Source organism: Accipiter gentilis, chromosome 11 (genome assembly GCF_929443795.1).
Source record: "Accipiter gentilis chromosome 11, bAccGen1.1, whole genome shotgun sequence".
Taxonomy (NCBI): Eukaryota; Metazoa; Chordata; class Aves; order Accipitriformes; family Accipitridae; genus Astur; species Astur gentilis.
In genome coordinates this window covers 16,862,547-16,889,519 of record NC_064890.1, presented here as the reverse complement: position 1 = coordinate 16,889,519, position 26,973 = coordinate 16,862,547, and the positions used below count along the sequence as shown (strand labels likewise).

The 26,973-nt window shown below is 41.2% G+C and overlaps 1 protein-coding gene across 9 annotated transcripts in view; it reads right to left on the bottom strand.

Moving 5' to 3' along the window:
* The window catches only part of KIF21A (kinesin family member 21A), a 102,525-nt gene that overhangs the window by 23,071 nt on the left and 52,481 nt on the right, over positions 1 to 26,973 (bottom strand). For 4 of the 9 annotated variants that reach the window (XM_049813923.1, XM_049813926.1, XM_049813930.1 and 1 more), the window contains exons 12-26: positions 25,917 to 25,955; positions 23,390 to 23,474; positions 23,101 to 23,218; positions 13,492 to 13,680; positions 12,351 to 12,550; positions 11,282 to 11,389; positions 10,725 to 10,793; positions 10,406 to 10,617; positions 9,593 to 9,746; positions 9,008 to 9,208; positions 7,584 to 7,685; positions 5,548 to 5,713; positions 5,012 to 5,032; positions 910 to 970; positions 635 to 689 (exon numbers count right to left, since the gene is read on the bottom strand). In XM_049813923.1, coding sequence (XP_049669880.1) covers positions 635 to 689; positions 910 to 970; positions 5,012 to 5,032; positions 5,548 to 5,713; positions 7,584 to 7,685; positions 9,008 to 9,208; positions 9,593 to 9,746; positions 10,406 to 10,617; positions 10,725 to 10,793; positions 11,282 to 11,389; positions 12,351 to 12,550; positions 13,492 to 13,680; positions 23,101 to 23,218; positions 23,390 to 23,474; positions 25,917 to 25,955 — 1,780 coding nt within the window. The remainder of the gene's footprint in view (positions 1 to 634; positions 690 to 909; positions 971 to 5,011; positions 5,033 to 5,547; positions 5,714 to 7,583; positions 7,686 to 9,007; positions 9,209 to 9,592; positions 9,747 to 10,405; positions 10,618 to 10,724; positions 10,794 to 11,281; positions 11,390 to 12,350; positions 12,551 to 13,491; positions 13,681 to 23,100; positions 23,219 to 23,389; positions 23,475 to 25,916; positions 25,956 to 26,973) is intronic. The other 5 variants (XM_049813927.1, XM_049813932.1, XM_049813928.1 and 2 more) reach the window with 3 other exon arrangements.

Genomic DNA, 26,973 nt, shown 5'->3' with positions numbered 1-26,973 from the left:
CAATAATGCAACAGCCAACCTAGGTATATTCCTCCAAAGCCAACTGCAGTTAGAAGAGTGAAGGCTAGGCTTCTATTTACTATGCAAACTTGGTTTATGCTCCTGTGAGCACAGAAGCAAAATCACAATCAGTGTGCGTGTTTCCAGTTCCCACTGCCATTAGTATTAAACTGCAGCCAGCCTAGATATATTCCTCCAATGCCAACTGCAATTAAGAGCCTGGAGGTCAAACCTCTGTTTCTTTTACAAACTTCCCTTACATTTCTATGACCACAGAAGAAAAATCACAAACAATAAGCAAATTCTCAGTTCCTGCTGGCATTAGCATTAAACTGCAGCCTAACTAATACTAAACCACAAATCTACTCCAGTTTGGAGTGCTAGTAATTGAAAGAACATATCTCATTCTGAAACAGTAAAAATTCAACCACAAAATATTGGAAAAGTACATTTTTATCATTGCTTCTCAGAGAGGAGTATCACACAAAAGCATATTACATACAAATCACATGAATGTACGTCAGTTCACCTTTTGCATGTGTTCATTCATTAATATCTCTAGTGCAAAGCAAGAGCATTCCCCAGAAGGTGCTGTTGAAGTGTGAATTATTATCATCATCATTGTACAGCCTACCTTGCTTTTGGGTTTGACTTCACCACAAAGCTTCAAAAGATCTGAAGATAATGAACTAAAAGAAAAAATTGCACCACAGTTAGAAAGAAAATAGCCATACTTTTGCAGAATGTGTATTCTTATTTGATTCTTCTTCCTACTGAAATAGTGGACAAAGTAGAACAAAACAACGTCAGAGGTATCTTCTAATGGATACATGATGTGTTACAGAAAGAGGAAGTGACAGTAATTTTTCTAGAGCCAAATCCAGTTACCTGTTAACAAAGATTGCTCACCTTCCTTCTGTCCCAGGACTATGCAATGGGGCATCCTCATCAGTACTATCTTCCACATTTTCTAGAAAATTTCCAAAAGAATAATGTTAGTCTGTCTGTCTACAACAGGATGTGCAGGTTTTAAGTGCTATACAAAACAGCTCAGACAATGTTGAACGTAGATGAACAACATACGAAAGGCAGGGGTTTTCAAAATACCTTAACTATTTCCTAGCCAGTCCCCATTGAATTTTCCTGGTATCTAAACTAAATTTTTTCATACAATCTAAATAAATCATACACCTAGGCCTATTGTGCCAAATGCGGTCTTCTACTGTAGCAGAGCAACAGGGATGACGGAAAACCAGAAATAAATTCTAGAAGGAAATCTGGAAGAAAGAAGATAAAGCAAAGGAAATTAACTGCAAGACATGGAAAAGACAGGATGTAAATCAATGGACAGTAAGGATGTCTCTTCCTCCTCTTTTTATGTAATCTTCTTGCTCTAAGACAGAATCAGCCTGGTTATAATGAAAAATAAAAATTATTTTTAAGTAGCTAGCAAGCTGAGACTCAGCCTCAGCTTGTACAGAATGGCACCATTTGGGCTGACAAGAAGCAAGCACTTTATTAGTATATAAGCATTTAGGTTTCAAAACAGGATGATGCCACAATTTAATACTATAGAACTGCTTCCTAAAAAGAGATTAATTGTATTGAAGCTAACTGTAAAATGAAGCTGTTCAGTAGAAATGTTCCTGAAGTAAAATGGGTACACAAACCTGTCCACAAAAGACAAAACCAGCATGCATGTCACGCACTAACACTGTCAAACATCAGATTAACATGTCTGCATGCAAACAGTGCAAAACATTAAGCTGAGACAACCAGTTGAGGGCATACGTACAATCAATTCCAAATTCTTGGGAAACCAAATCCCCTAACTTGCACATTATTCTAATAATACATTTTAAGCATAGTTTAAGGACATAGTTAATACATTCCTGCAAGTGAAGTCCCTTATTTTTTAACGTAATCATGAAATTTTAAGGGTTAAATAATCTTCTAATGACATTCCATTACATCTCTTCTTTACTATTAGAGATTCTTTAAGTTTGTTTATTTAATTTCTGCCAGAAACCAGATACCATTTGTAATGCAAAGAACCAATATATCTGGTACCCGTATTAAAATAGATTTGTCCATGTGTATGTTTTAAGCGCAAGTTCATGCTTTGGAGAATGAATGGAAAGATATATAGTCTCCAGTTTAATTCTGAGAAGGAATGAAGAAAAGGAAAATGCTGCCTTCATTTGTATGCTGCATCTAAAAGTGTTTCCTGAACAAGTCAAAGCCATATATCAATCTAGCACCAACACCAACAATGCACTTCAGAGGTACTCAACTGCTGTATTAGTTTTAACAATGTAATCTTTATAATATTGTTGTATCTCTGATAATTAAGAAAGCAGGGTCACAGGAATAGCACTCTGAACTTTCTTCTTTGTTCCATCCCAGATTTGAACCCACATTAAACCTTTTCTATACATATTATTATTTTATGTCTTCTGCAGAAGAGATAATCTAGAGTACTGCTCCTTCTAGCAAGGCACAAAAGCAGCATCAATAAAATAAATGCCTTTTTTTTTTTTTTTTGTTAAATAGAGGATTCATATTAGGGTGATGTTACTTCATCCCCTTCTCAAATAACCTGTGAACAGCTTTTACAGGTAACAAAGTAGAAAGTGGAGGATAGCCACAAAGGACGGGATTTTATTTGTAAACTCACATTCATGTGACCTGACATGTATCGATATTTTTCTTCAGTTTGTCTACAATTCAGTACAAGAAGACTCCACAAAGTCCCCAGATAGAAAGCAGCACACAGAATCAATGAAAAGAAATGAGAAGAGGCAGAAGAGCAAGATTCTGCAAGATGTCCTGAGCAAGAAGAGTTGAAAGGAACAATAAAGTTAGTAAAGGCAGTACAGCTTGCAAGGAGCGGCTGAGATGACTGCTAATAAACCAATGATTGAAGAACAGTGGAGGGCTTTTCTGATGACTTGTCTTCATCCTCATGCAGAGGCAACTGGACAGTACCAGTACAATGCAGTACACCAGCACAGTTCATCCAAAGGAAGTGACATTTGACCAGCCCTCTCAACATCTGCATATACATGGCTGTGAGTCACATCTATGAATGTCCAGATGTCAGAGGTAGGAAGGAAAAGCAGCTCCTACAATTCTTTAGAAAGTAATCACTCCAGCAATGCTTCAGGACTCAACATGGTCATGTTAACTCTCCACAAAAGCAGATGGGATAGCAAATGGCAGATGGCTCATACAAGCAAGGCAGGTGTGCATTCAAAAACCCATTCTGAGGGTCAAAACCTGAGCCTGTGATGTGCTTTGCTGTAGGCTGAACCCTTTTCTTAAGTCTACGCTTGAATGTAGGTGCACAACGACAGTGGGGAATGTCCAAACTTAGTCAAGCTAAGTGTATTCAAATGGCTAAGAACTATTGAAGATATCAGAGCTGAAAGTAGGCATCAAGGGAACAGTTCACAAGCACCCTGGAAGTGCAACCCCTCTGCTTGAGATGGGGCTGGCTGGGTACTGCCACTGAGCTATCAAGCAGCCTGATGAAATTGGTCTCAGGATCTGCTGCCACCCACACTTCCACCCCTGGGAATCATGTCAGGTTACCAGAGAGCCCCTGTACCAACAGTTCTTGCTAACCAGCTGGCAGTCCCAGCCTCAAAGCCTCATTACAGCAGTAGTAGTACTGTTCAACTACAACTGTACAACAGTAGTAGTACTGTACTACAGCTCTCCCTGCAGCTCAAAAGTTTTAGCCGCTAGTGATCTACAAAACACACACTATCAAGTTTGGATTTTGGTGTGGACTGAGGTTAGTATAGCATATTCAGCCAAGATATAACCGCAGTGAAGTTTCCTTCCTGTAAAATGTTACCATAGTCCTGAGTAGCTTAGGTGTTTTAAAAGCCTCAGTTCATGCTTGCAAAGTGTTAAAAAAAAGCTTCTTTGATGACACATACTCTACAAAAACATTGACGATAGAGCTACTGTTTCAATGCATTTAATAAGTGTCTTTTCACTGCTCAGATGCTGTTAATAAGTAAAAGCCTGTCCAGAGCTAAAGAAAATGCAATGCTAACTTCCTGGCTGGAGAAACATTGCTCTCACTCCAACAGGGGTGAGCACACACACATGTGCGCACATTAAGTGTCTATTTTAGATACACTATGATATTAATAACAACTGAGGTTCCTGAATAAATACTGGCTGTATGCAGCAAGATGCCCTGACACAGGTCTTCAGGTGTCACCTATCAGGAAACTGGCAAAGTTCTCACCAGCTTACACTAGAGGAGGATCTATACACCTTCAGGCAGTTTTTTGCTTTTGAAATGTTTCAGATGCCTATGCAGACTAGCATAGGACAGCATAATGGGATTAGAAGCAACACGAGATAATACAAGAAGAATTGTTACTGACATCAGGAATATTTTTTTCCAAGTTTCAAACATACCCAATTTTGTGGCTGGGAACAAGGGAGGGGAGAAAATAAGTGTAATTTATTTGGGAATCATTTAAAAGCAACAACAACAACAGACTCCTCAAAATCAGTGAAGTCAGTTCTAAACCCAGGTGAAAAAGTGAGGTAAAATCTGCATTCTGTACAATATTTACATTATAAAATGAGCTACCTGTAAAAGGTTAAAAATGACCTGCATCTTAAGAATTAATTTTTCCCCCCCCCAGGCCTGAAGAGCAGAATTTGTCACAACTATAGCAGTGATACATCACAAAATAGCTTTATGTAGTCCGAACATACTACAGGTTCGTAAGCAGCAAGTCATAAATTTGAAATACAGCTCTGCTTACTGTATTCACTTCTCATCTGACAAATCTAACATGAGGGCTATAGGTAGATTCGGATAGGAAGAAATGCTCTGTAAGCTCATGATAATGAGTACATTTACAGAATAGTTCATGCAAACTTCACACACTCACAAATTCTAAGATGCACCAGTTAGTGAACAGGAGTGAATTAGTAACTCATGCAGCTGTACAGTACACAGAAAGCTAAACATACTTACCCAGCGATATGCTATCTAGGTCTGTATAAATAACAGCAACAAGGAAACAAAAGCAACACTCCAATCAAAACATATCCATTTATAAAAAGAAATAAAACAAAAGTACCCAATTGTATTCTAAATTTTTCTTAATATCATCTCATGAGAAGTAGAATAGATGCCGTAACAGACATAAAATGCCACTTTCAAAATCACTAACATATGAAGATTGAACAGGAATGCTTATTTAGAATTTCACATTCAGAAGTTAAAAAGATACCAAATTGTAAATGCATAGACTTTTGTAAAAATAACAAGCAGATTATTTAAATTTTAAAAGTCTCAATAATAAAAAAAACTTCTCTATTTCCTAAATATCACTGCCGAGGGGATATACTTAAAAATTACATACATGCACATCAATTGTGAAATAGCTTAAGACGTTAAAATACAGCATCTATTCAGAAAAGAAATAGCCTAGAATGCCCAGTACAGCATGCATGAAAGGCAAACATGACATGCAGCTGACTATTCAGAATACAAGATGACAAAATTACCTTGCAAAGCATGACCCAGCAAAGCATCAAGTTCAGGATTTAACTCGGCTTTTTCTTTTAGCATATGAAACAGCAGCTGGTTTTGAGTAGCACTAGTAATTTCTGTCTGCTTAAGGCGTCCCTCAAGAACTTTGATCTGAGCTTCTTTCTGGGCTGCTTGGAGACCCTAGGAGAGACAAAGAAAAAGATGAGTTGTGATAAAGCACTTCTCTTTTGTTACAAAATGAGAATTGCCAAAACTTTTTAAAAACTACAAACACAAACAATGTGTACATTGTAACCTTCCCCTCACATCCTAAGGATCAAGTGTCAGCTAAAGGGATTTTTTTGGTTTTGGGGGGAGGGTTGGTTTATGGGGGGGTGGGTGGGTGGGTGGTGGTGTTTGTTTGGTTTTTGTTTAGGTTTTTGTTAAGAGATTCATTAAGCATTCATTTAACTTGTGTTCCTCACTCTGCCTTGCAAATATGCATATAGTGGCTAAGCTGGATGTGACTCCCAAGTACAATTCACAGATTCTTCGCATTTCTTTAAGAGTAGCAAGCATCTGAAAAATCAACACCTCCATTTTTCACAAGTACTTTTTTATCTATGATACTATAACAAACAACAACAACAAACAAAAACCAAACAACCCAACCCAACCAAAACCAAGCCCTAGAACTGTAATCTTTCCTACAGTATCACTCAGTGAACTTTCAGCTTCTGCTGAAAGATCTCATATTCCAACTTAAGAGAGAATCCACTCTAAGGGAACTTCCCTAGACCCATGGATTAGTGGGAATTTTTTAGTTGTAGAAAATGTAGCAAGAAATTTAGAAAGAATTGTTTCCAAACAGAAGAAACAGTAGGGGAAAATGAAGATGCAACACATCTTCTCAAAGACTTGTAGGATATCAGAGGACTTGGAGTGCTAGGACTTGAGAAAGTGTAGTACTATGGACTTACACATTAGATTCTGATTTTATCATGAACTAAAACAACATATCAACAAACATATTTTGTATGTGGAAACAAACAATAGACAGCAGGAATGACCAATTCTGCAGGAAAATACACCTTTAGAAACCTTCTGGTTTTCTACAGAAAATTATTACTTATCAGAAAGAGGAGAAAAACCTTCATGTAACGGAGCTTTTTATGATAAGGAGAAATTGTTAACTGGGTAAGTCAGAGGCACTTTTCTCATATTAACTGTTGTAAGGAATCAGGTATCCATTCAACCCACCCAAGGGCTGAAACAAAACAAAACAAAAAAAAAAAAAAAAAAAAAAATCAAAAGACTGAAATTTGCAGAAGCCAATGTAATAGTGGAAATTTTCTTTTCTTTTTTCTTTTGTATGTTTTTTATTTAAAAAAAAAAAGTTTACTACATGCATAGTGATGAATCAAAAATGCAAAAAAGAACAGAGAATTGGTCAATGGGACTGACTGAGAGCCCATTTCAATAGCCTTGAAATCTTTCATTTGATTCAATGATACTGAGTATGGCCTCCAAAGAAAGGCCAAAGAAAGAAAAGCAGCAGCAAGGGCATATGATACATGTGTGCACAGGGTTATAAACTGCTAAATACTCATTTTGAAAATATTGCTCCAAGGCTTTCAGAAAAAGCCCCTATTGCTCTACTCAAAAGTAGAAGCCTGAGTAAAGTATGCCATGCATCAATAAATTTTTTAAAGGCTCATATTTTTAAGGAAGTGGCTGACCAGTCTTTAAATAAAGATCCTGACCATTCTGTAGGAGCTTGTTGAAAAACACAGAAAGGTATTTATTTGATTATGAAAAGCTAGTGCTCTTATAGGAACAACATGAGGTAATTAGTAAAGTGAAGTAGGCTCTATTGGGAGTAGAAAAACAGGCAACAGGTTGAAGGGGACAATGAATATCAAGGGCCTTCACCCCAAGAACCAGAGTGACTCAGTAATGTTGACCAGCTTTGCTTTATCTAATGCACATTAGTCAGTCTTTATGTCAGCACAGCTCTGCTCCTGGTACATGGCATAGTCCTGGCACACATATATTTCACTTAATGCATTACCTTATTGATACCCATTGTGAGGAAGTGATCAAGCAAATATCGAGCTTCTGTCAAAGTGCAAGCATTAATCACTGCTGTTACATCCAAGGTCTCTCCTTCTTCCTATGTGTGCAACAATAAAAACAGATTTTAAAAAAAAGCATTTTTCACAAATCATTACACTAATCATAGAACACAGAAACAGTGAAGATGCTGCAGTATCACCCAGTTCATCTCTTTGGTACCTCTAAACCATGCCTGAAAGATCTCTTTTCCCAACTATACCTAAAACACCCCACGGTACAGACACTGCAGTTTTCCCAGTCTCTTCCAGTGCTTCAGTTTCTTTCCTATTAGAAAGCTCTTATCAAACTCCAAATTCAGACCCCTTCTTTCCACAAGCTAAGCTATTCACAGTGGATGCAGAAATAAATGCATTTCTTCTGCAGCCTTCATGAATTTGAAGGCTTCTCCCCTTAGATCTCTTCCTCATTTTTCTTCCAATTATTCTCAGTCAGTATTAAGCGCTCTGGTACCCTTAAGAGTTATTAAGCCTTTTGTGTTCTTTATTTCTTTACTGGTAAAGTCCTGTAACCATGCACCATGATGTCCAAGATTGAAGCTCTGGTGTGAGTAAAATAGTAGAAACTGCTGGCAATATAATATGCATTAAAGCACAGATTAGCCCAAGGTGGGAGAGGGAGAACTCAAGAACTGCCATATAAAAATACTGGTAAGTATTACAGTTCAGACTTCATGCTCCCATATGCCAAGACACCTAGGAGACTATGTGGCGGATTCTTCCTGCTAGATCATGTAAGGTATTATGCACATTATAAGAGTTTTCAGATTTGGATTTCACTGCTTTTGGTATTATTCAAATTTCTACATCAATTGTAATAGACGATTTCTTTTCACTAAATTACTATTTGAAAATGACAACCCTAAACAAGCAACTTGGCCTGAAAAGGCTCTTTAGTTATAGAAAGTCACTGTTCCATAATTGAAAATATACTAAAAAGCAATATAAAGAATTTACATAAATTCTTACATACAAAAATATTTAAATATATTTAAAGTATACAAAAACAATTCAAGGGAGTGGAAGCATACCAACAGATGCAGGAAGATACAAGCTGCTAGCCTTCAGTCCCAAGAATTATATTAATTTAATGCCAGCAGAATAGAAAGCATCAGCTTTGACATTTAAATGCTTTGCAATCTTAACTTGCATTACACTGACATTAAAACTCAGATCTAAAAGTTCAGCTGTATAAACACTCCTCATTTCAAACTTCACCCAAGTTTTCACCAATTTTCACTTTCTGATTCAATAATTATATAGCCAAAACAAAATTAATTTCTAAGTGAGAACATTTTCAAGGTTACCACAGGGTTTTTTTCTTTTCTCCGTTTTACCATTTTTGCATTAATATTTGACCTACCTTTGCTTCCTCCATTTGCATAATGTTTGCTTGGCAGTCAGTAATGCTGTCATTAATGTAGTCTATATTCGCAGTTAGTGATTCCATCTCTTCATTTATGTTTTGGACGTTTCTATCTGCTTCACTGCCACCCCCATCCTTGATGAGCTTCTCCCTTTTCTTTGAAAGCTTTTCTCTTCTTTTTGTAAGTTCTTCACGTTGCTATTTTCCCCAAAGACATAATATTACATAAAAAGGAATTAGTAAATACTTAGGGCATTTAAACATCTTTTTGTTTTGTTTTGTTTTCCTTGTTATACTTTAACTAACATATCGTGATTTCTACAGGAAGTAGTTATACAGGTGAATATATTAACATATTTGCACATGATCCTATTAATATGCTTTTTATTTCTTACTAAGCACAGCAATCCCATGGTACAAGTGCTTACTGGAGTAGTTAAGAACATCTTCATTGATGGCAATGGATTCCAAGTCACTGCCTATGCCACCTTCACAGCAATTCATTTACAACAAACATAAATGCACTGCTCTCACTTTATTTAATAAGATGATACAGGCAACAGTGCATAGTAGATCACCCACCGTAAGTAACCTGTTCATATCTGCCTCCATATTGGAAATGGTCATCCTCTGCATAATGATATCAGTCACTCTACGTTCAAGTAACTGCCATTTCATCCTGGCTGCCTTTGAGGAGTAAACTCTGCTTGTCACTGCTTTCCGCTGATATTTCTTTCTGTGATAAATTCAAGAGAAACATACATCTAAGTCTAAAGTACATATTTGAATGTGGAAATGATCAGGCCAGAATATTTTTGAAAGACAACTTAAAATTTCTTGCAGAATTTCTTTCAGTTTTTCATTGCACCAGACAGTTACCTGCACCCAGCCCTGAACTCTACCATCCTTTAATATATTGCATTTGAAAAACAGGTATCAAACACTGTGGTATCTTGTATGATGCACCATTGAAACAGAATGCCACCTAAGACTTGTTCCTTATTTAACAAGGGGATCTGCTTCAAACCCCAGTGGAAGATCACCAATAAACCCAATACATTAAATTGTGTTTTCCAACAAGTTTTTCTTCGTACTTAAGAACACTGCAGGCATTGGACCACCAAGGGCATTTGTCTAAGAGCAGATTAACTGCATTTTGAAATTTTGGGGTTTCTTAATGCAACTTGTTCTTTAATGCCATTTTATATTATTCCACACTGTCTTAAACCCACAAAACTCAAATTCCATTTGATAATGGTAAAACACCCATTTCATGAGCATTACATGACAGCAATTTGAAAAATAACCAGTGCAATATGCATCACAAGATTATCTGCTAGAAAGTCCATGCAATTTTCAGTTCTCTTGAGAGGACTAAAGAGTTTTAAACCTTACCCTGTTCCATTTGTTGCAGTTACAGATAATGCTTGAACCCTTGCAACAGGAATTCTCATCTTCTGCTGCACTGCTGTTCTTGAACCATCGTGCTCAACTGATGAGCTAGAACTTGCTTCCTGTATAGGATGCTCAGGCAGACTCAGCTTTCGACTTACTTTTCCTGCCACTTTATCAGACAGAGGCCTTACTTGCCGACGAAGGGCTGTAACCTGAAACACAGTGCAGAGACACGATTACCTCTCCCCAAAACCACGTTCCAAGTTACAGTGATACAATATTCTGTTTTCAAAGTTGTATTACTGTTTTACCACAATACCTCTTCAGTTTTGCGACGTAAGATAACTTCTTGATTTCTTTTCTGAGCTTCAAGAAGCTTGAGCTGATGCTGTGAAAAAATACAAGCAGCAAATAGGTTTTTTCCATTATCTGCCACAAGGACTGTATTGTATAAAAAAAGACCTTTACACACTAATACAAGTTTGTAAAACTTGTGACATGAAGTGGGCAAGTCATAATTGTTTCTTGCTCTTTCTAGTGCAGAATGAAAATAAGTGTTTCACTATATCAATTCTCTATCAAAAAGAATACTTGCATGCAAGCAAGATAGTAGCAACAGTTTTGTGAGATTCACTAATAAAACAATACTGATATAAATATTCAATAAGCCTTCTATTTTCTGTTGCACATATCACCTGAAGCTAGGAACCAAGTTATCATAGAAGTTAAACCAATTTACAAGCATTTTGACTGGCAGAAATACACAGGTACATGCCTGCCTCAGTTAATGCATACACACATGGTGTGTGCCTACAAGCAGATGCACATCAGGATAGATGCTTATTCCAAATGAAAGTTCTTTATCTGTCAAATCACCTCTCGTTTGCGTTGCTCCTTTTTAAGCTGTGCAATCTCTCTATTTCTTCTAGATTCAGTCATTCTAGCTTTCTCCTGCTCTTCTTTCATTTGTTTCATCAAGCGAACCTGTAAAGAGGTCATCACTTAGAAAAGCTGTTTACACTGAACTACTGCTGCCTGCTCCCACTCACAGAGTTTCTTCAAATTGCCATCTTCCAGTATATTACATGCTTTTATCAGTTTACCTCCTCCATCTAATGTATCTTCACTCAGCGCTGAATAACAGCTAATAAGCAGTGCAAGCTTCTCCATGTGTGATACCAAAATTTCTGTTCATTAAAACTAAAAGCCACTCCTCTTCCCCAGGAATAGCCTTGTCCTGGTTTCAGCTGGGATAGAGTTAACTGTCTTCCTAGTAGCTGGTACAGTGCTATGTTTTGAGTTCAGTATGTGAAGAATGTTGATAACACACGGATGTTTTCAGTTGTTGCTCAGTAGTGTTTAGACTATAGTTAAGGATTTTTCAGCTTCTCATGCCCAGCCAGGGCCCAAGAAGTTGGCACAGGACACAGCCAGGGCACCTGACCCAAACTGGCCAACGGTGTATTCCATACCATGGGACGTCCCATCTAGTATAGGAACTGGGGGTGGAGGCGGGGAATCGCCGCTCGGGGACTGGCGGGGTGTCGGTCGGCGGGTGGTGAGCAATTGCCCTGCGCATCATTTGTACATTCCAATCCTTTTATTACTACTGTTGTCATTTTATTAGTGTTATCATTATCATTATTAGTTTCTTCTTTTCTGTTCTATTAAACCGTTCTTATCTCAAGCCAGGAGTTTTACTTTTTTTTTCCCAATTTTCTCCCCCATCCCACTGGATGGGGGGAGTGAGTGAGCAGCTGCATGGTGCTTAGCTGCTGGCTGGGGTTAAACCACAACAAGCCTAGTCTTCATATATTTTGTGTTTTCAGGCTTTTGAGCAGCTGACAGCAAGAACAGAGTTATCTGGTAGATAAATGCACAGGAGATTTCAATCCATTTTTCACTAAACATTCATTGAACAACACTTCAATATACTGAAATATACCTTGGTTTTCTTCATCTCTGTCACCTCCTGCTGCAGTTTCTTCAGTTGCTTTTCATATTGAGACTGATTTTTAAGCAATCGTGCATGTTCCTTTTGTGCTGTTTGAAGTCTCTGCAATTCTTTATTCATGGCTTGGAGTTTCTTTTCATATTCCAACTTGATTTTTTTTGCCTTTTCTTCTGAATAGGTCTCTACAGAACCTAGAGCAAAAGGGAATTCTTAATCTGCTTTTGTTCAGGATGTTTTCACTTTGCCAGCCACAGCAAATGACCGCTTCCTCTGCTTTGATAGCATTATCTGCAATATCTTTGAAAAAATTAATTTGCCTCTAGCTACTGTCATCTGCACTGCTTCAAACTTTCCACCTAGTATGTGTTCTTGGATAAGAGATCAAGTATTAACACTTTCCTTCCAATTTCTTTGTACTAGACAACAAATATCTGAGCACCTGAAGACAGATACAGACATGCTTGTTCACACATATGTGCACAAGGTCATAACAGTCTAAAGAGCTATCAAGCCTAGTATGACTTTTCTGTCACTGATCGAGAGGGAAGGTCTAAGAAAGAATAAGGGAACAGCAAAAGCATATAAGTATATAGCTATAAAGCATATACAGTATATTTTAAAAAAGAAACAAACAAAACACTTCCTCCAGTACTCTCCCAAAGTTCAACTATTTGTGGTTTAGAACTTCCTGAGTCAGAGTCCTGAGTTTTTCATCTCAATACTATTACATATTCAAAAAAAGTTTAGTCAGTAAAACACCTCTGAAAGGCCACTGATCCTAGTTATTATTTTAAGCAAATCAAAAGAAATGGGGGACGGAGGAGCAGGAAAGAACTTTTTATTCAGGAACTATCTCAAGGACTATGTTAAAATGAGAGCACCTAGAAAACTGAAAATGCTTATTCAATCAAATTAAATACCTGTCAGTAGCAGTATCTTTTAAAAAAAAATCTCTCTCAGTTCTGGTAGAAATGAGGAGTAAAGTATGATTCACTGGCATTATGGCTACAAACCTATTTCTGTTTTCTGCAATTTCTTATCATGTTTGAAAAAGGAAGGTAGGGAAGTAGCAAACAATTCAACTTGAATATCTTACACAACATCTAGATTTAAATTATTTCATACTTCTTACCTAAGTTTTGAAGAACCTGATCTCTTTCAAGCTGAGTATCTCGAATTTTATGTTGTAGCATCATTAGTTTCTCTTCATATTGTTTTTTCAGTGTTTGCAACCTTCGCTGGCTGTTCTCTAGTTCATCTATCAGTTTCTGCTTAATGGCTATTTCACAGGTGATATTTGCCAAGTCAGCTTGATAATTTTCTAAAATAAAAAGATTTGAGTAATTAAAAATTAAGACTTCTGTTAAAGTAACAAAGTAAAGTAGCCAAGCACAATGCAGCAATCAAAACTATTATCTGCAATTCACAATAAAGTCTCCTCCTTAAACACTCTCCATTCTAGAACTAGGAAAGAGATAGGGAAAAAATATCTCTCATCGGATCACAGTTGCCCATATATTGTAATTACTCACATTTAAATCTCAACATCAGCAATCTGTCCTTCCCCATACAAAAGGCTGTGAGGCTTCAGTCACAGCTCAGGGCTGGAGAATAACTTTCAATCATAAACCCGGCACATTATAAAAGGAAAATTTGCCTGCTGGCAGACTCCAAGAGGAGACTTTCTCTTCACTGGCTCTTAGAAAGATAAAGCCAAAATTCTGAGAAGAGAGGAGCTACCTCAATCACAGAACTGAAATGGTGAAGGGAATGAGAACAGTAGGAGAAAAAAAAGTAAGGAAAGTAAGGAAAAAGGACTAACCCTCCCCCCCCCCTTTTTTTTTTTCCAGGTTCTGCAACTCCTGCTAATGGTTTGTGTGACTATCAAACAAGATGGAACCATCAGATTTGGTTTGCCCATTTGGCCCAACTCACGTGAGAGAATTGCTGGTGATGCTGTCTCTGACTCTAGCAGTCCTAACTTGCATGCTACATAAAAATAAGGAAGGCTGATAGACTTTCAGTGTTTCAAAATTAAATTCTACCTATTTATCCTGGTTTCAGCTGGGATAGAGTTAATTGTCTTCCTAGTAGCTGGTACAGTGCTATGTTTTGGGTTCAGTATGAGAAGACTGTGATAACACTGATGTTTTCAGTTGTTGCTAAGTAATGTTTAGTCTGAAGTCAAGGATTTTTCAGCTTCTCAAGCCCAGCAAGAAAGCTGGAGGGGCACAAGAAGTTGGCACAGGACAGAGCTACGGCAGCTGACCCAAACTGGCCAACGGGGTATTCCATACCATGGGACATCATGCCCAGTATATAAACGGGGGGGGAGGGGGGGGGGGATTGCCGCTGGGGGACTAAACTGGGCATTGATTGGCAAGTGGTGAGCACTTGTATTGTGCATCATTTGTATATTCTAATCCTTTTATTATTCCAGTTGTCATTTTATTAGTGTTATCATCATCATTATTAGTTTCTTCTTTTCTGTTCTATTCTATTAAACCATTCTTAACTCAACCCATGAGTTCTAATTCTTTTCCTGATTTTCTCCCCCATCCCACTGGGCGGGGCGGGGGGGGGGGGGGGGCGGGCACGGCAGGGTGAGCAGCTGCATGGTGCGTAGTTGCTGGCTGGGGTTAAACCATGACACTATTTCCAAATTAGCTGAATGGGAGCTATCACTTTGGTCATTAGTCCTGAGACATGAAAATAACCCAGTACTTAAACCTTACACTTTGGATATTCTAACCAAGAAAGAAATGTGTTACCAAACACCTGATGGCCTCCCGTCAATTTTAAAGCCAGTATGGGGACACTTGATCAGATGTCTTTTACATGTTTTAGCACCATAACCAAAAAAAAGAATTCGCTGGATGTGGTTAGACAGGTAACCCGATCGGAAGATTTCACGGTGTACGGAAAGGTAGGGCCCCACCCCCTCCAGTTACGTTAACCAACAGCAGTTCAGTGGTGATGCAAGCGCACCGTGGCTATATAAGGAAGCGACACGGGGGAAATAAACGCTTTTTGCCATCCACCACGTTGGTGTCCGTGTGTGACTAGCCCGAACGGCCTGTACGTTTTGCCATCGTGTCTTCTCCGAACCGGGTCGCCTTGCCTCACAAGAGGCAACATAGTGGTGCCGAAACCCGGGAGGACGAAAAATAACCGCGCCCCCAGTACACGGGAAGGCGCGGCCGGGACATCGGGAATCTCAACAGACGCGAAAAGACGGCCGGAGCGGCGGGACCAACTTCGGCGGGGAGGACGCTCCCGTACCGCCGGGATGGAAGCTCTCGGCAAGGTAGTTTCGCAACTGCATAAGCAGTGGGGGATTGACTGTAAGGCTAAAGACTTCGAATGCGCGGTTACAAGATTGCTTAAATTAAGCACCATTGAGCGTCCTGTAGACATTCTTCACCCGGAGTGTTGGGACAAATGTACGAAAACGCTTGCAGAGGACGTAATGTGTTCAGGGTCCAGCAAGTGTCTTAAGAGTTGGGGGAGGGTCACGCAAGCATTGCGAGAAGCATTGCAAGAACAAGAGACCTGGAAAGCGGCCCAAAGTTGTTTGAAAGTTACTCCTAAAGTGGGGGTTGGAGCAACTACTCAAACGATGTCCTGCTGATCCTGACCCACCATCCGAAGACAAGGATTGCCCGCAATCGTTGTCTCGGTCCCCCAGTCCTACCCCCAATTTGGCCGTAAAACAGGTTCAGCGGCAAAAATGTGATAATGTCGATGTGCGCGAGAACGCGTTTAACAACGAGGGTCCCGAGGAGGTTTGCGAAAGACCGCCACCGTATGCGCCACAAAATGGCGCCGGCGAAGAGGGAGAGGGGCGGGGCGGCGAGCCGTTTCCCACCACAAACATGCGCAGTCGGGAATCCAGGGAAAAGTGGGAGGAGATCGCGGACGGAAAAAGGGAGGGGAGCCCGGGGCCCAGTCGGGGGGCGTGTCCCAATGCATTTCCTTATTAGGAAAGAAACTCCCCAGAAGGGAGGTGGAGAGGGGTGGGAAGAAGCCTGCCCGCGGAAAGGGGAGAGGGCGGAGCTCAAACAAACGATACCGTAGCCCGGAAGTCTCGGACCACTCGACTTCCACCTCTGACTCGGAGGACGACGGGGGTGGCTGGCGGCGCGTGCGGGATGCAAAGTGTTATACATCCAGCCCAAGTTCCGACTCGGATAACGAGGAAATGCAAGCAAGCTCTAACAAACTTAAAGGCTTGGCCTCGTCATATATGGTCAAGAAAAGCTTGCAAAAATCTACACCGCTCACAGATTGGAAAAAATTTCAAAGGGCGTGTGCCGAGTGGGCCCCACCCACAGCGCTAGCTTTCCCGGTCAGGGAAATAAACGGCCAAAAGACTTACTCTCCGGTTAACCCTAAAGACATACAAGCAATCATTAAAGCAATTGCGGAAAAAGGAATAAACTCCGCGATGGTTTCCACCCTAATTGACAGTGTTTTTGGCAACGATGATAGGCTCCCTTTTGACATTAAAAAAACGTGCAGAATGATTTTCGATGGCGCAGGGATGATAGTATTTAAGCAAGAATGGGAGGATAATTGCTCAAATATGCTGGCCAAGGTTGCAGGGGACGACCACCCATTGCAAAACTCTAGCCTACAGCGGTTAATGGGCAGAGACCCAACAATGGTCACTCCTCAGGCACAAGCCCAAAACATGAGAGCCCCAGAAATTGTGGCTACAAATCGCGCAGCTAGGGAAGCCATCCGTACCACTTGCGGGATAGTCGCTAAGCCAGCCCCGTGGTCTACCATAAAACAAAGTGAAAGCGAAAGCTTCACCCAGTTTGTAGACCGTCTCCAAGCTGCCGTAGACTCTTCCAACTCACCAGCAGAAGCCAAAGGCCCAGTCGTCACCGACTGCCTGCGACAACAATGCAACCAAACTACCAAAGAAATTTTGCGATCGGTGCCACCAGGCTCTAGTGTTGCGGCAATGATCAAGCATGTGGCAAGGGAAGAGCATCTGACCCCAATTCACGCTGCAGTGAGCGCTGCTGTAGCCGGAGTAATGGCCATCCAAAGTCGCCATGGCCACAGCCAACCGGTACCGCCTGATCCCCCACCCCAAGGCAAGCCGAGAGGACCATGCTGGGCTTGTGGCAAAAAAGGTCATATCGCCAGAGAATGCAGGCTAAAAAAAGCAGGGAAACGGGCAGGGGAGGGGACCTGCGGGCCGCACGAGGCCCCCTCCCAGCTGGGATATTCGGTGGCCCAGTTATGCGAACCCCGCATGGGGCGAGCAGCTTCCAAATCCACTACCTTCGAGAAGCCACCAACTTTATGGCCCAGCCAATGCCTCCACAGCAGTCGTTCCACCAGTCGATGACCCAGCCAGACCTAACTACCTTCGCAACGTCGAAGGACAAATTGGAGACCAAAACCTTCGAGTGGCCCTGGCAGTACAATGCGATACCCCGCCAATAATATGGGGAATTTGCCGGCAGTACTTTTACAACTCCGACATAATCCCCGGTAACAGCCCTTCAAGCCACTTTCGGCTCAGTGATACCGCAATCAGTGTTCCCTTCCTGATCAACACCGGCGCGGATGTAACAGTCATTCCACGGACGCTTTGGCCCCCAGGCTGGAAGTTAGAAGATGTCCCCACCGTAGGCGGAGTAGGAGGAGTTTCCATCGCAAAGAAAAGCGTTGAATTAATATCAGTAACCCTCCACGATAAAAGAAGGCCCGAAACAGAAGTCCAAATACATGTTTACGTTCTTTCGAACGTCCCACCTTTGCTCTGACGAGACGCTCTATCCCGGCTGAACGTCAGAGTGACGAATTTACCTTAAGGGCCACTGCAGCATACCCTCCACCTCCAATCAAGCTAACCTGGAAATCGTCAGACCCGGTGTGGGTCGAGCAGTGGCCCATCCCCGAGCCTCGATTGACAATCCTCCTTCAATTGCTCCTGCGAGAATTAGAAAAAGGGCATATCGAGCCATCTACTTCCCCGTGGAACACACCAGTGTTTGTTATACCGAAACGCAGCGGTGAAGGCTTTCATCTGCTCCACGATCTGCGTGCTGTCAACAAAAAAATCCAGGCCATGGGCCCAGTACAAACACGACTACCCGTTAACTCCTTCGTTCCAACAAACCAACCTTGTGTGGTACTCGATATCAAGGACTGCTTCTTCTCCATACCCCTACACGAGCAAGACAGAGAACGATTTGCCTTTTCTGTTGTGTTCCCTAATGGTCAGCAACCCAGTTTGCGATTCCACTGGAAGGTTCTTCCCCAAGGAATGGTTTAACTCTCCTACCATATGCCAAATTATTGTAGGCCGAGCCCTAGTGCCCGTTCGATCAGCGAACCCAGAAGCTACCATTATCCAATATATGGATGATATTCTCATTGCAGCTCCAACGTCAGACCTCGTAGACAGCCTCGTGTCAGCAATCTCCAAGGTTCTAAAGGCCAACGGCTTTGAAATAGCTGAAGCAAAAATAAAAATAGGTCCTTCAGTTACGTTTTTAGGTGTAAAAATCGCCAGCTCTCATGTAACACCCCCGGCAATTAAAATTCGCCGTAGTATCAAAAGGCTTCACGACGCACAGCAGCTAGTAGGATCTTTGCAGTGGCTGCGCAACGTCATCCTCATCCCACCAGAAGTTATGTCCCCACTGTACGAGCTTCTTAGCGGCAAGCATCCATGGGAACAAAAGACCCTCTCAGACAAGGCCACGCGCTCACTCGATTTCATCGAACGACAGTTGTCTACAGCGGTCCTCTCCAGATGGAATCCAAGCCTACCATTGGACCTTTACGTCCATTTCACCAAAGAGGGAGGAGTGGGAGCACTAGTACAAGGACCCCCTGATACAGCTAAACCAGTACAATGGATAGCCCTCGGAAAAGCCTCACGTGCATTTACCCCGGGAGTGGAGTATCTCGGAAACCTCATTATGAAGGGCAGAAAACTTGCCCTAAGTCACTCGGGCTTCGAACCTGCAAAAATATACTTACCTTTCCGGAAACAAATCCCAACATCATCAGTGGCAGTCTCAGAGCATCTTGCCTTGGCCCTTTTTGGATTCGTAGGAGAGCTTTGTTATTCCGCAAAACCCCCATGGACTCAGCTGCTAGCGATAGTAGATATCCACCTTCCACAAAAGGTCAGAGACCGACCACTACCAGGACAGACCAGACCGTCTTCACCGACGCTTCCTCAACCACCTCTACCGCAGTCGTGGTGTGGCGAGCACAAGAACAGTGGCAATGTATCAAAATGACAGATATGTTGCTGTCAGTCCAACTATTAGAAGCCTCTGCCGTAGTTTTGGCGTGTGGGCTGCTTCAATCTGAGCACCTTAACATCGTAACAGACTCCATGTTCGTTGCCAGACTTTGCCAAGCAATGTCCGGACCAGGCATCTCAGCATCCCCTGCCGCAGCCATGATCGAAGAAGCACTTTCCTCGCGTCAAGGTACTGTGTCAGTTATACATGTCAACAGCCACGACCCTGTCAAAGGACTTTATCAGATTGGCAATGACAAAGCCGATGCCACAGCAAAGGGACTCTGGACTCTGCGAGACGCGCGACAACTACATGAGTCACTGCATGTCGGAGCCAAAGCACTCGTCAAAAGGTGCGACATCTCAATGGCAGACGCCAGGCACATAGTGGCCACCTGCCCCCATTGCCAAAAAGCACCCCTGTGGTCCAGCGGAGTTAACCCCAGAGGTCTTAGGGCCTCGGAGATTTGGCAAACAGACTTTACCCTCTGCCAATTGTTAAAACCCAGAGTCTGGCTCGCCGTAATAGTCGACACATATAGCGGCTTGATTGTTGCGACCCAGCGTGCGAAAACGAACTCTAAAGCGACAATACAACATTGGCTAACCGCTATGGCATGGCTTGGTATTCCAAAACAAATTAAAACAGATAATGGCACAAACTTCATTTCCAAGTCGACTCAAGAGTTCGCCACAAAATGGAACATCACCTTAAAACAAGGCATCCCCTACAATAGCACAGGACAAGCCATCGTAGAAAGGGTGAATCAAACTCTAAAATCTAAGCTAGAGACCCTAGCCAGAGCAGAAGGGTTCACCAACAATATCCCTCCACCGGAACAACCACGCTTGTTAGCCACCGCCATGCTAGCGTTAAACCAATTTCCAAGGGGAGATCAAACACAGACCCCTTCCCAAAAGCACTGGGCCACCGAAGCCTTAAAAGAAGGTCCACCAGTTAGTATCAAAAATGAGCTAGGAAATTGGGAGTCAGGATGGAAGTTAGTCCTGACAGGTCGGGGGTATGCAGCAGTAGAAAAAGACGTGTCCTTTAAAGTCGATAAAACCTGCGTTGCGTAACGAAACTAACGAAAGTTCTGAGTTTCTTTTAACAGGTCTGCAGCTGTGATTCCTCTCGTCAATTTCACATTTCACCACCAGAGCGAACACCGTCGATCCCGTGACAGCATCTATGCCTCTGTGTCTCCCTGTTCCTGAGCTTAACTTACACAGTACAGGCAAGATCAGACATTCACCCCTATCAGCCATGCACCTGGACACTCCGCAACCCTACAGACGGTAGAGTAATAGCACAAGTTGTGTTTAACACCCCTAGTTTTATTGTTAGTCTCAAAGACATATTTAACTTTTGAGGAGAGAATTACGTTAACTGGCAAAGGTATTGGTGTCCCGGTTCCAACCCCGGGAAAAGCTACTGTACCTATCCCAGTTATTGGTTCTGCGGATATTGGGGCTGTGAAACTATCGTAACCAGTAATCGGTGGAAACCGCCCAAGAGAGATAACTTCCTGTACGTAAGCTACTGGCTGCAAGAATGCAAACAACCCACCTTTGCTGCAGACAGGATGGTTAGTGAAAGGGGAAGTTGTTCCCACTTAAATGTAACAGTTTTGCAACCCCAAGATGTAGGCTGGACGTTGGGCAAAATGTGGTCAGTATTCATTCATAAATGGGGTCAAGACCCAAGTGCGGTCGTAGAAGTTATTAGACTTCCACCGCAGCATCATACTGCCATTGGACCTAACCAAATTATGGCTCAAGAACGTAAAAGCTTAAGTAACACCCCAGCACCTGACCCTATGGGCGCTACGCCAGAACCTAATACGGTTTTAGCACCCCCTTATAGAGTGCCTCAAACGACTCCTTTTACCTTATTTTACCGCATGCTAGATGCAGCATTTTTATCACTGAACGCAACAAAGCCAGACCTTACCGATTCTTGTTGGCTTTGCTATGACGCCATTCCGCCCTTTTACGAAGGTGTAGCCCTTAGCGCCCAGTTCAGTTACTCCAAAGAAAGTAGCCCCAGTCAATGCTTGTGGAATACTCCTCGAAAAGGGATCACGCTAGAACGAGTTTCGGGTGAGGGAGTTTGCGTAGGCAATCAACAGATAGTGCAGCGTAACAGACATATCTGCAATGCCTCTGTTGTCCTGGATGGGACCTACTCCTGGGCTGTCCCCTCAGCTTCAGGAGTATGGGCTTGCAACTCCACAGGTGTCACCCCATGCATTTCCATCAAAGACTTTAATGAAGCTAACGACTTTTGTGTTCAGGTTGTTATTATTCCTAGAATCCTGTACCATTCCGATGACGAAGTACTTCGCAGCTTTGAGGAAAATCTCCCACGACAGAAACGGGAGGTAGTAACCGCTATTAGTCTCGCGGTGCTTTTAAGTTTGGGTGCGACAGGTACAGCGACAGGCATCGCAGCGTTGGTATCCCAGGAACAAAGCCTGACGCAACTGCAGATGACTATTGATGAAGACTTACGCGAAATTCAGCAATCCATTTCCTTCCTAGAGTCGTCCCTTAACTCCCTATCTGAAGTGGCGTTACAGAATAGGCGTGGACTGGATCTCCTACTTATGCATCAAGGAGGTCTATGCGCTGCCCTTAATGAAGAGTGCTGTTTTTATACCAACCATTCAGGAATAATTAAAAAATCTATGGCAGAGCTCCAAGAAAGGCTGGAGCGACGCCGCAAAGAATATTCTCAGCATAATTGGTTTAATTCGCTCTTTGCCCAATCCCCCTGGATCGTCACCCTTATATCTACTTTGATGGGACCAGTTATCGTTATTGTTCTCACGCTTATAATCGGTCCTTGCCTTTTAAACAAGCTAGCTCAATTTGTTAAAGCCCGCCTAAATCAAATTGATGTTATGTACTTAGAACAGAGACAGCTTGTTTAGTTACAACAATTCGCTTGAAATGCATTATGAGTAACTAACGTATTATAGTTGCAGTTTTGTGTATCTGTCAATGATCTGTCTTTGCTTGTTGTTACTAACACAGTTATATAAGTTTATTTGTTCATGGAGGTGGGGGAAATGTGGTTAGACAGGTAACCCGATCGGAAGATTTCACGGTGTACGGAAAGGTAGGGCCCCACCCCCTCCAGTTACGTTAACCAATAGCAGTTCAGTGGTGATGCAAGCGCACTGTGGCTATATAAGGAAGCAACACGGGGAATAAACGCTTTTCACCATCCACCACATTGGTGTCCGTGTGTGTGACTAGCCCGAACGGCCTGTACGTTTTGCCGTCGTGTCTTCTCCGAACCAGGTCACCTTGCCTCACAAGAGGCAACAGCTGGACGCACAATCCACAAAGAATTATGGACAGTGTGTTGACAACATGCTATCTTGCCTACCAAAAGCCAAGGAATGACAGATAGGATTTGTAAAATTCTACAGAACATTGCACTGACATCACCTTTTTCATCAGAATCAGAATCTGATTCATCTGAGCTTTCGACAACTTCCATGTCATCTTCATCCTCATCATCTTCCTCCTCTTCATCCTCATGATCACTTGCTTCCTGAATTTCATCCTGCAAAATGTACAACATGGTGAAGCACACCCACACTTTTCCATCTCCCAGACACTTGTGACTATCACTGTGAAGCCATAGTATTCACCTGACTCATTCCTAATTTCCTTTCTACAACCTTGTAAATCTTTAAACAGACAATGAACAAATCAAACACTTCTAAATACTTACTGCTTCCAATTCATTATTCTCTCTCTCCGAAGTGCCTTTTTCATCTCTCTTCTCCTGCTCGTTATCTGTGTTATCCTCTTTAACACTAGCAGAAGAGGCACAGAAACAAAATATTCACAAACTGAAATAGCATGTGCTTCCCATCCCCCAAAGCAATAAGTTGCAATTCCAAATAAAGAAGAAAACCAAAGTGTAGTTAGACAAAGGTACAGGTGTTGGGCATGGGTAAAACACAACTTCCAAAATCCTGCAGATAATAAAATAATGCTTAATGGCTTTTAATCTTAGCTTGCAAAATAATATTAATGATTAGCACATTTTTAGGGCATATTGCACAATTGGGACAATCAGAATACACATCTTCATATACTACAGAAGTACTCATTTTGCATGGAAGTTGCAGTGTACCCAGAATAGCTTTTATAAAACAAAAAACCAACATTGTGTGCAGGTACAACATACATTACAGGTTTTACTACACTCTCAAACTATAATGGAGCCTACTGTGTATATAATCATCTGAAAATTTATAAGCCTTAAACAATATCCTAATTTATCATACTATAACTACTCTTTTGATCAGTTATCTACTTTGACATCAAGGGAATGCTCAAAATAGGCATTGATACAACAAGAAGAGTCGAGAAATACTGAAATTTTGCAATAGGACTGTCTGTCTCAAAAAGAAACTTTTCCTAACTAACTATTAAGATTACATTTTAGTATATTTCCATGCTATTGTTTTTCAGACTATGGCTCATAACTTATTTAAAAGTCAAGTATCTCTATATTCTTTCCTCTTTTGGCAACCTGAACTGTAATGATGGCTTACAAAAATTACAGCAGGGTTTTTTTGATTTTGTTTTAAAGGTTTGGTGTATTAGCCATTAGGACAAGTTTTAACATTTTTAAGTGCACATTTGAGGCATCACATACAAGTGTAAAATTCAAAAATCGGTGGCAGTCTGCAAGTTGTCATGGACCAAATGTCAGTCCTAGCACTACATGTGCAAAACCCAAACCATCCCCAATAGATGGGAAATCGTGATAGAACAGGGCTAGACACCACAGGGGGTAATAACAAAAGGATGTGGTTAGGATTGCATAATGTGGAATCCACCTCACCTAACTTCAGCTGCATAGAAGTTTGGCAAGTTATGTGCTGTCACTGATCAGGCAGGGTATCTAGAAATGCACATCTTCCTCCACTGACACCAAAAGGAGCAGAGATTCAAGATCTAACTCTTGGACAAATCCAATACTCAGTGCAGTGACAAGAAACATTCAGTAGATTTGAGACACTAATTTGGCAAGTGATACCTAAAAGCCACCCTTAAGAGTGCCAGTTAAGTAACACAGTACTTCTGCGCACACACAATTTTTTCTTGTACTATTTTTTAACCTGTTCAGTGCTAACTGGTTCCTTCTGCCCCACTCATCACCAGTGAAACTGAATCCAGCTACAGCTGATCATGCGCAAGGCAGAAAGATTTTGCTTGGACCGTCTGAATCTACACAGCAGCCAGGGAGGCTGGAAGTAAAAAACCTAACCAGATTTGTACAGATATAAAAAAAATGCCAGAACAGGGAACACTGAGCCACGCAATCTCATTTCCACAGATTCTCATCTGACTCAGCTCACATGTTCTATGTTGGTTAGTAAGCCTAAATGGCAACAGATCTTAGCTGCAATCTTCATGCAGATTGAGGCAAATCCCCAGTTTCCCTTCCACCTGCACACAGTAGAGAGCCAACCGCTAGAGAGAATGTGTGTTCTGCCTGATAAACGGGAGAGACAGGAGGAAGGAAAGGGAGCAGCTCTGCCAGACAGAACTGTACTGCTTAATTTGAGTGCTATTGATCTGTGGATTCACATCACCTGCATGAATTTGGGAGGTGGGGGGGGGGGGGTGGGGGTGGCATTGGATCAAAGTAGACAGCTGAAAAATAAAAGCTCTTTTTCTTTCATTTTTAATGACAGTATATTTCTCTCTTTAAGACATCAACTTAACTGCTCTCCATGACCAGCTACTTAATTTACTGCTTTGGCTGAAACTGAACAGAAGGAATGGTCAAGGCTTCAGTCACATGCTTTCAAAAATAAATGCAGCAGACTTAACTGAGGCGTGAAGGTCCAAGACCTTCTTGATCTCACATGCCAAAATTATTATTGTCGTATACTGCCTGCTATACATTTCATACCATACGAGCTATTGCACCTTCCTCCTGCCTTTCATTCCATACAGGCCATGCAAGACAGAAGTCTACTTAATTCTGCAGCAATTCCCATAGTCGCCACCTCCCCACAAATGCTTGCTCAACACTGTGCAACCTGAGTCAACCTCGATTCCACAACAGAGGTTTCTTCCGGTTAAAACACTTGTTGAAAGTCAAAACACAGGAAAGAATATTGAAAAGCCAAATGAACTACTCTTGAAGTACCTATGAATCTGCACAACTTGTTTTCATGTATGACAACCAGTTAATTGAAATGACAGGTAATTAAAAACCTGGGAAATATTCCAACCTTCTTTCTTCTTGACTGCTTTCCTCAAGTTTCTGTAGCCTTCAAAAGCACGAGGTACAGTATTGGAAGGCCAAGCCAATGAAGGACAAACCAGACAGTGAAAAGCAAAAGTGATAAGAAGGTAAAAAAAATGATATATGAGCTTGTGGAGTTTAAAATGAAATTTTAAAAGATACCATCAAGAGACAACAAGTAGTAAAAAGGCAATACATTTTGCACAGTTGGAAAGTAAATAGAAAACAAAGAAGCAGCATTTGTAGGTTAACTAATCTGTCACTGTCAACAATTGTAAATTTAAGTTACACTTAAAGGAAGAAGTGATTTTGTTAAAGTAAGAAGTTTTAGATATAGACAATATATTTCACTTTGAGAATTATTTCTAATACGGATTCAAAAAAAATCTCTTAGTTCTAGAAAAAGCTTTCTCCTCTTTTGCCACTTAAAATTGGCGGGTAAAATACCAAAAATTGCAAGAAGCACTGCCATTGAACCAAAGTTATATATCCTCAAGAATATATCAGGAAAGAACCCAATGCACTAGTTTTATATATGCTGATAACATATTGTAATATAAAATAGTGATTAAAAATTTTTAGTACTAATATTCTAAATCATATATTCTGAATATAATTCTTAAAAATCTTCAAATTGCATTTATTTTTTGGTTTGCGGTTTTGTTGTTTGTTTTAAAATAAAAAGCAGAAACCCACAGTTTATTTTTCTGGGATTCAAAAAGTACATGCCAATGATTGCTTGTTATTTTTTAATAAATTAACAAAAAAATATGCATCAGAAGCAATGAGATGGACAAAGTGTTAGTATTTTTACTTGTACTTTTTCCTCTTGAACAAATGCATATGTATCAGTAGAGAAATGTCTGCATGACTTATGTATATGTAGAGATAGCTTAAATTTCAACTACTGAAATTCCTCACGTTCCCATTATGAGCAAGTTTTGAGCAAGAGCTTTTGCTGCCTTTTCACCTCATGCTGCCTGCCATCTTCCTTCAGTATCAGCTAGGAGCTAACATGCTCAATCCCATGTAATTTTATCACT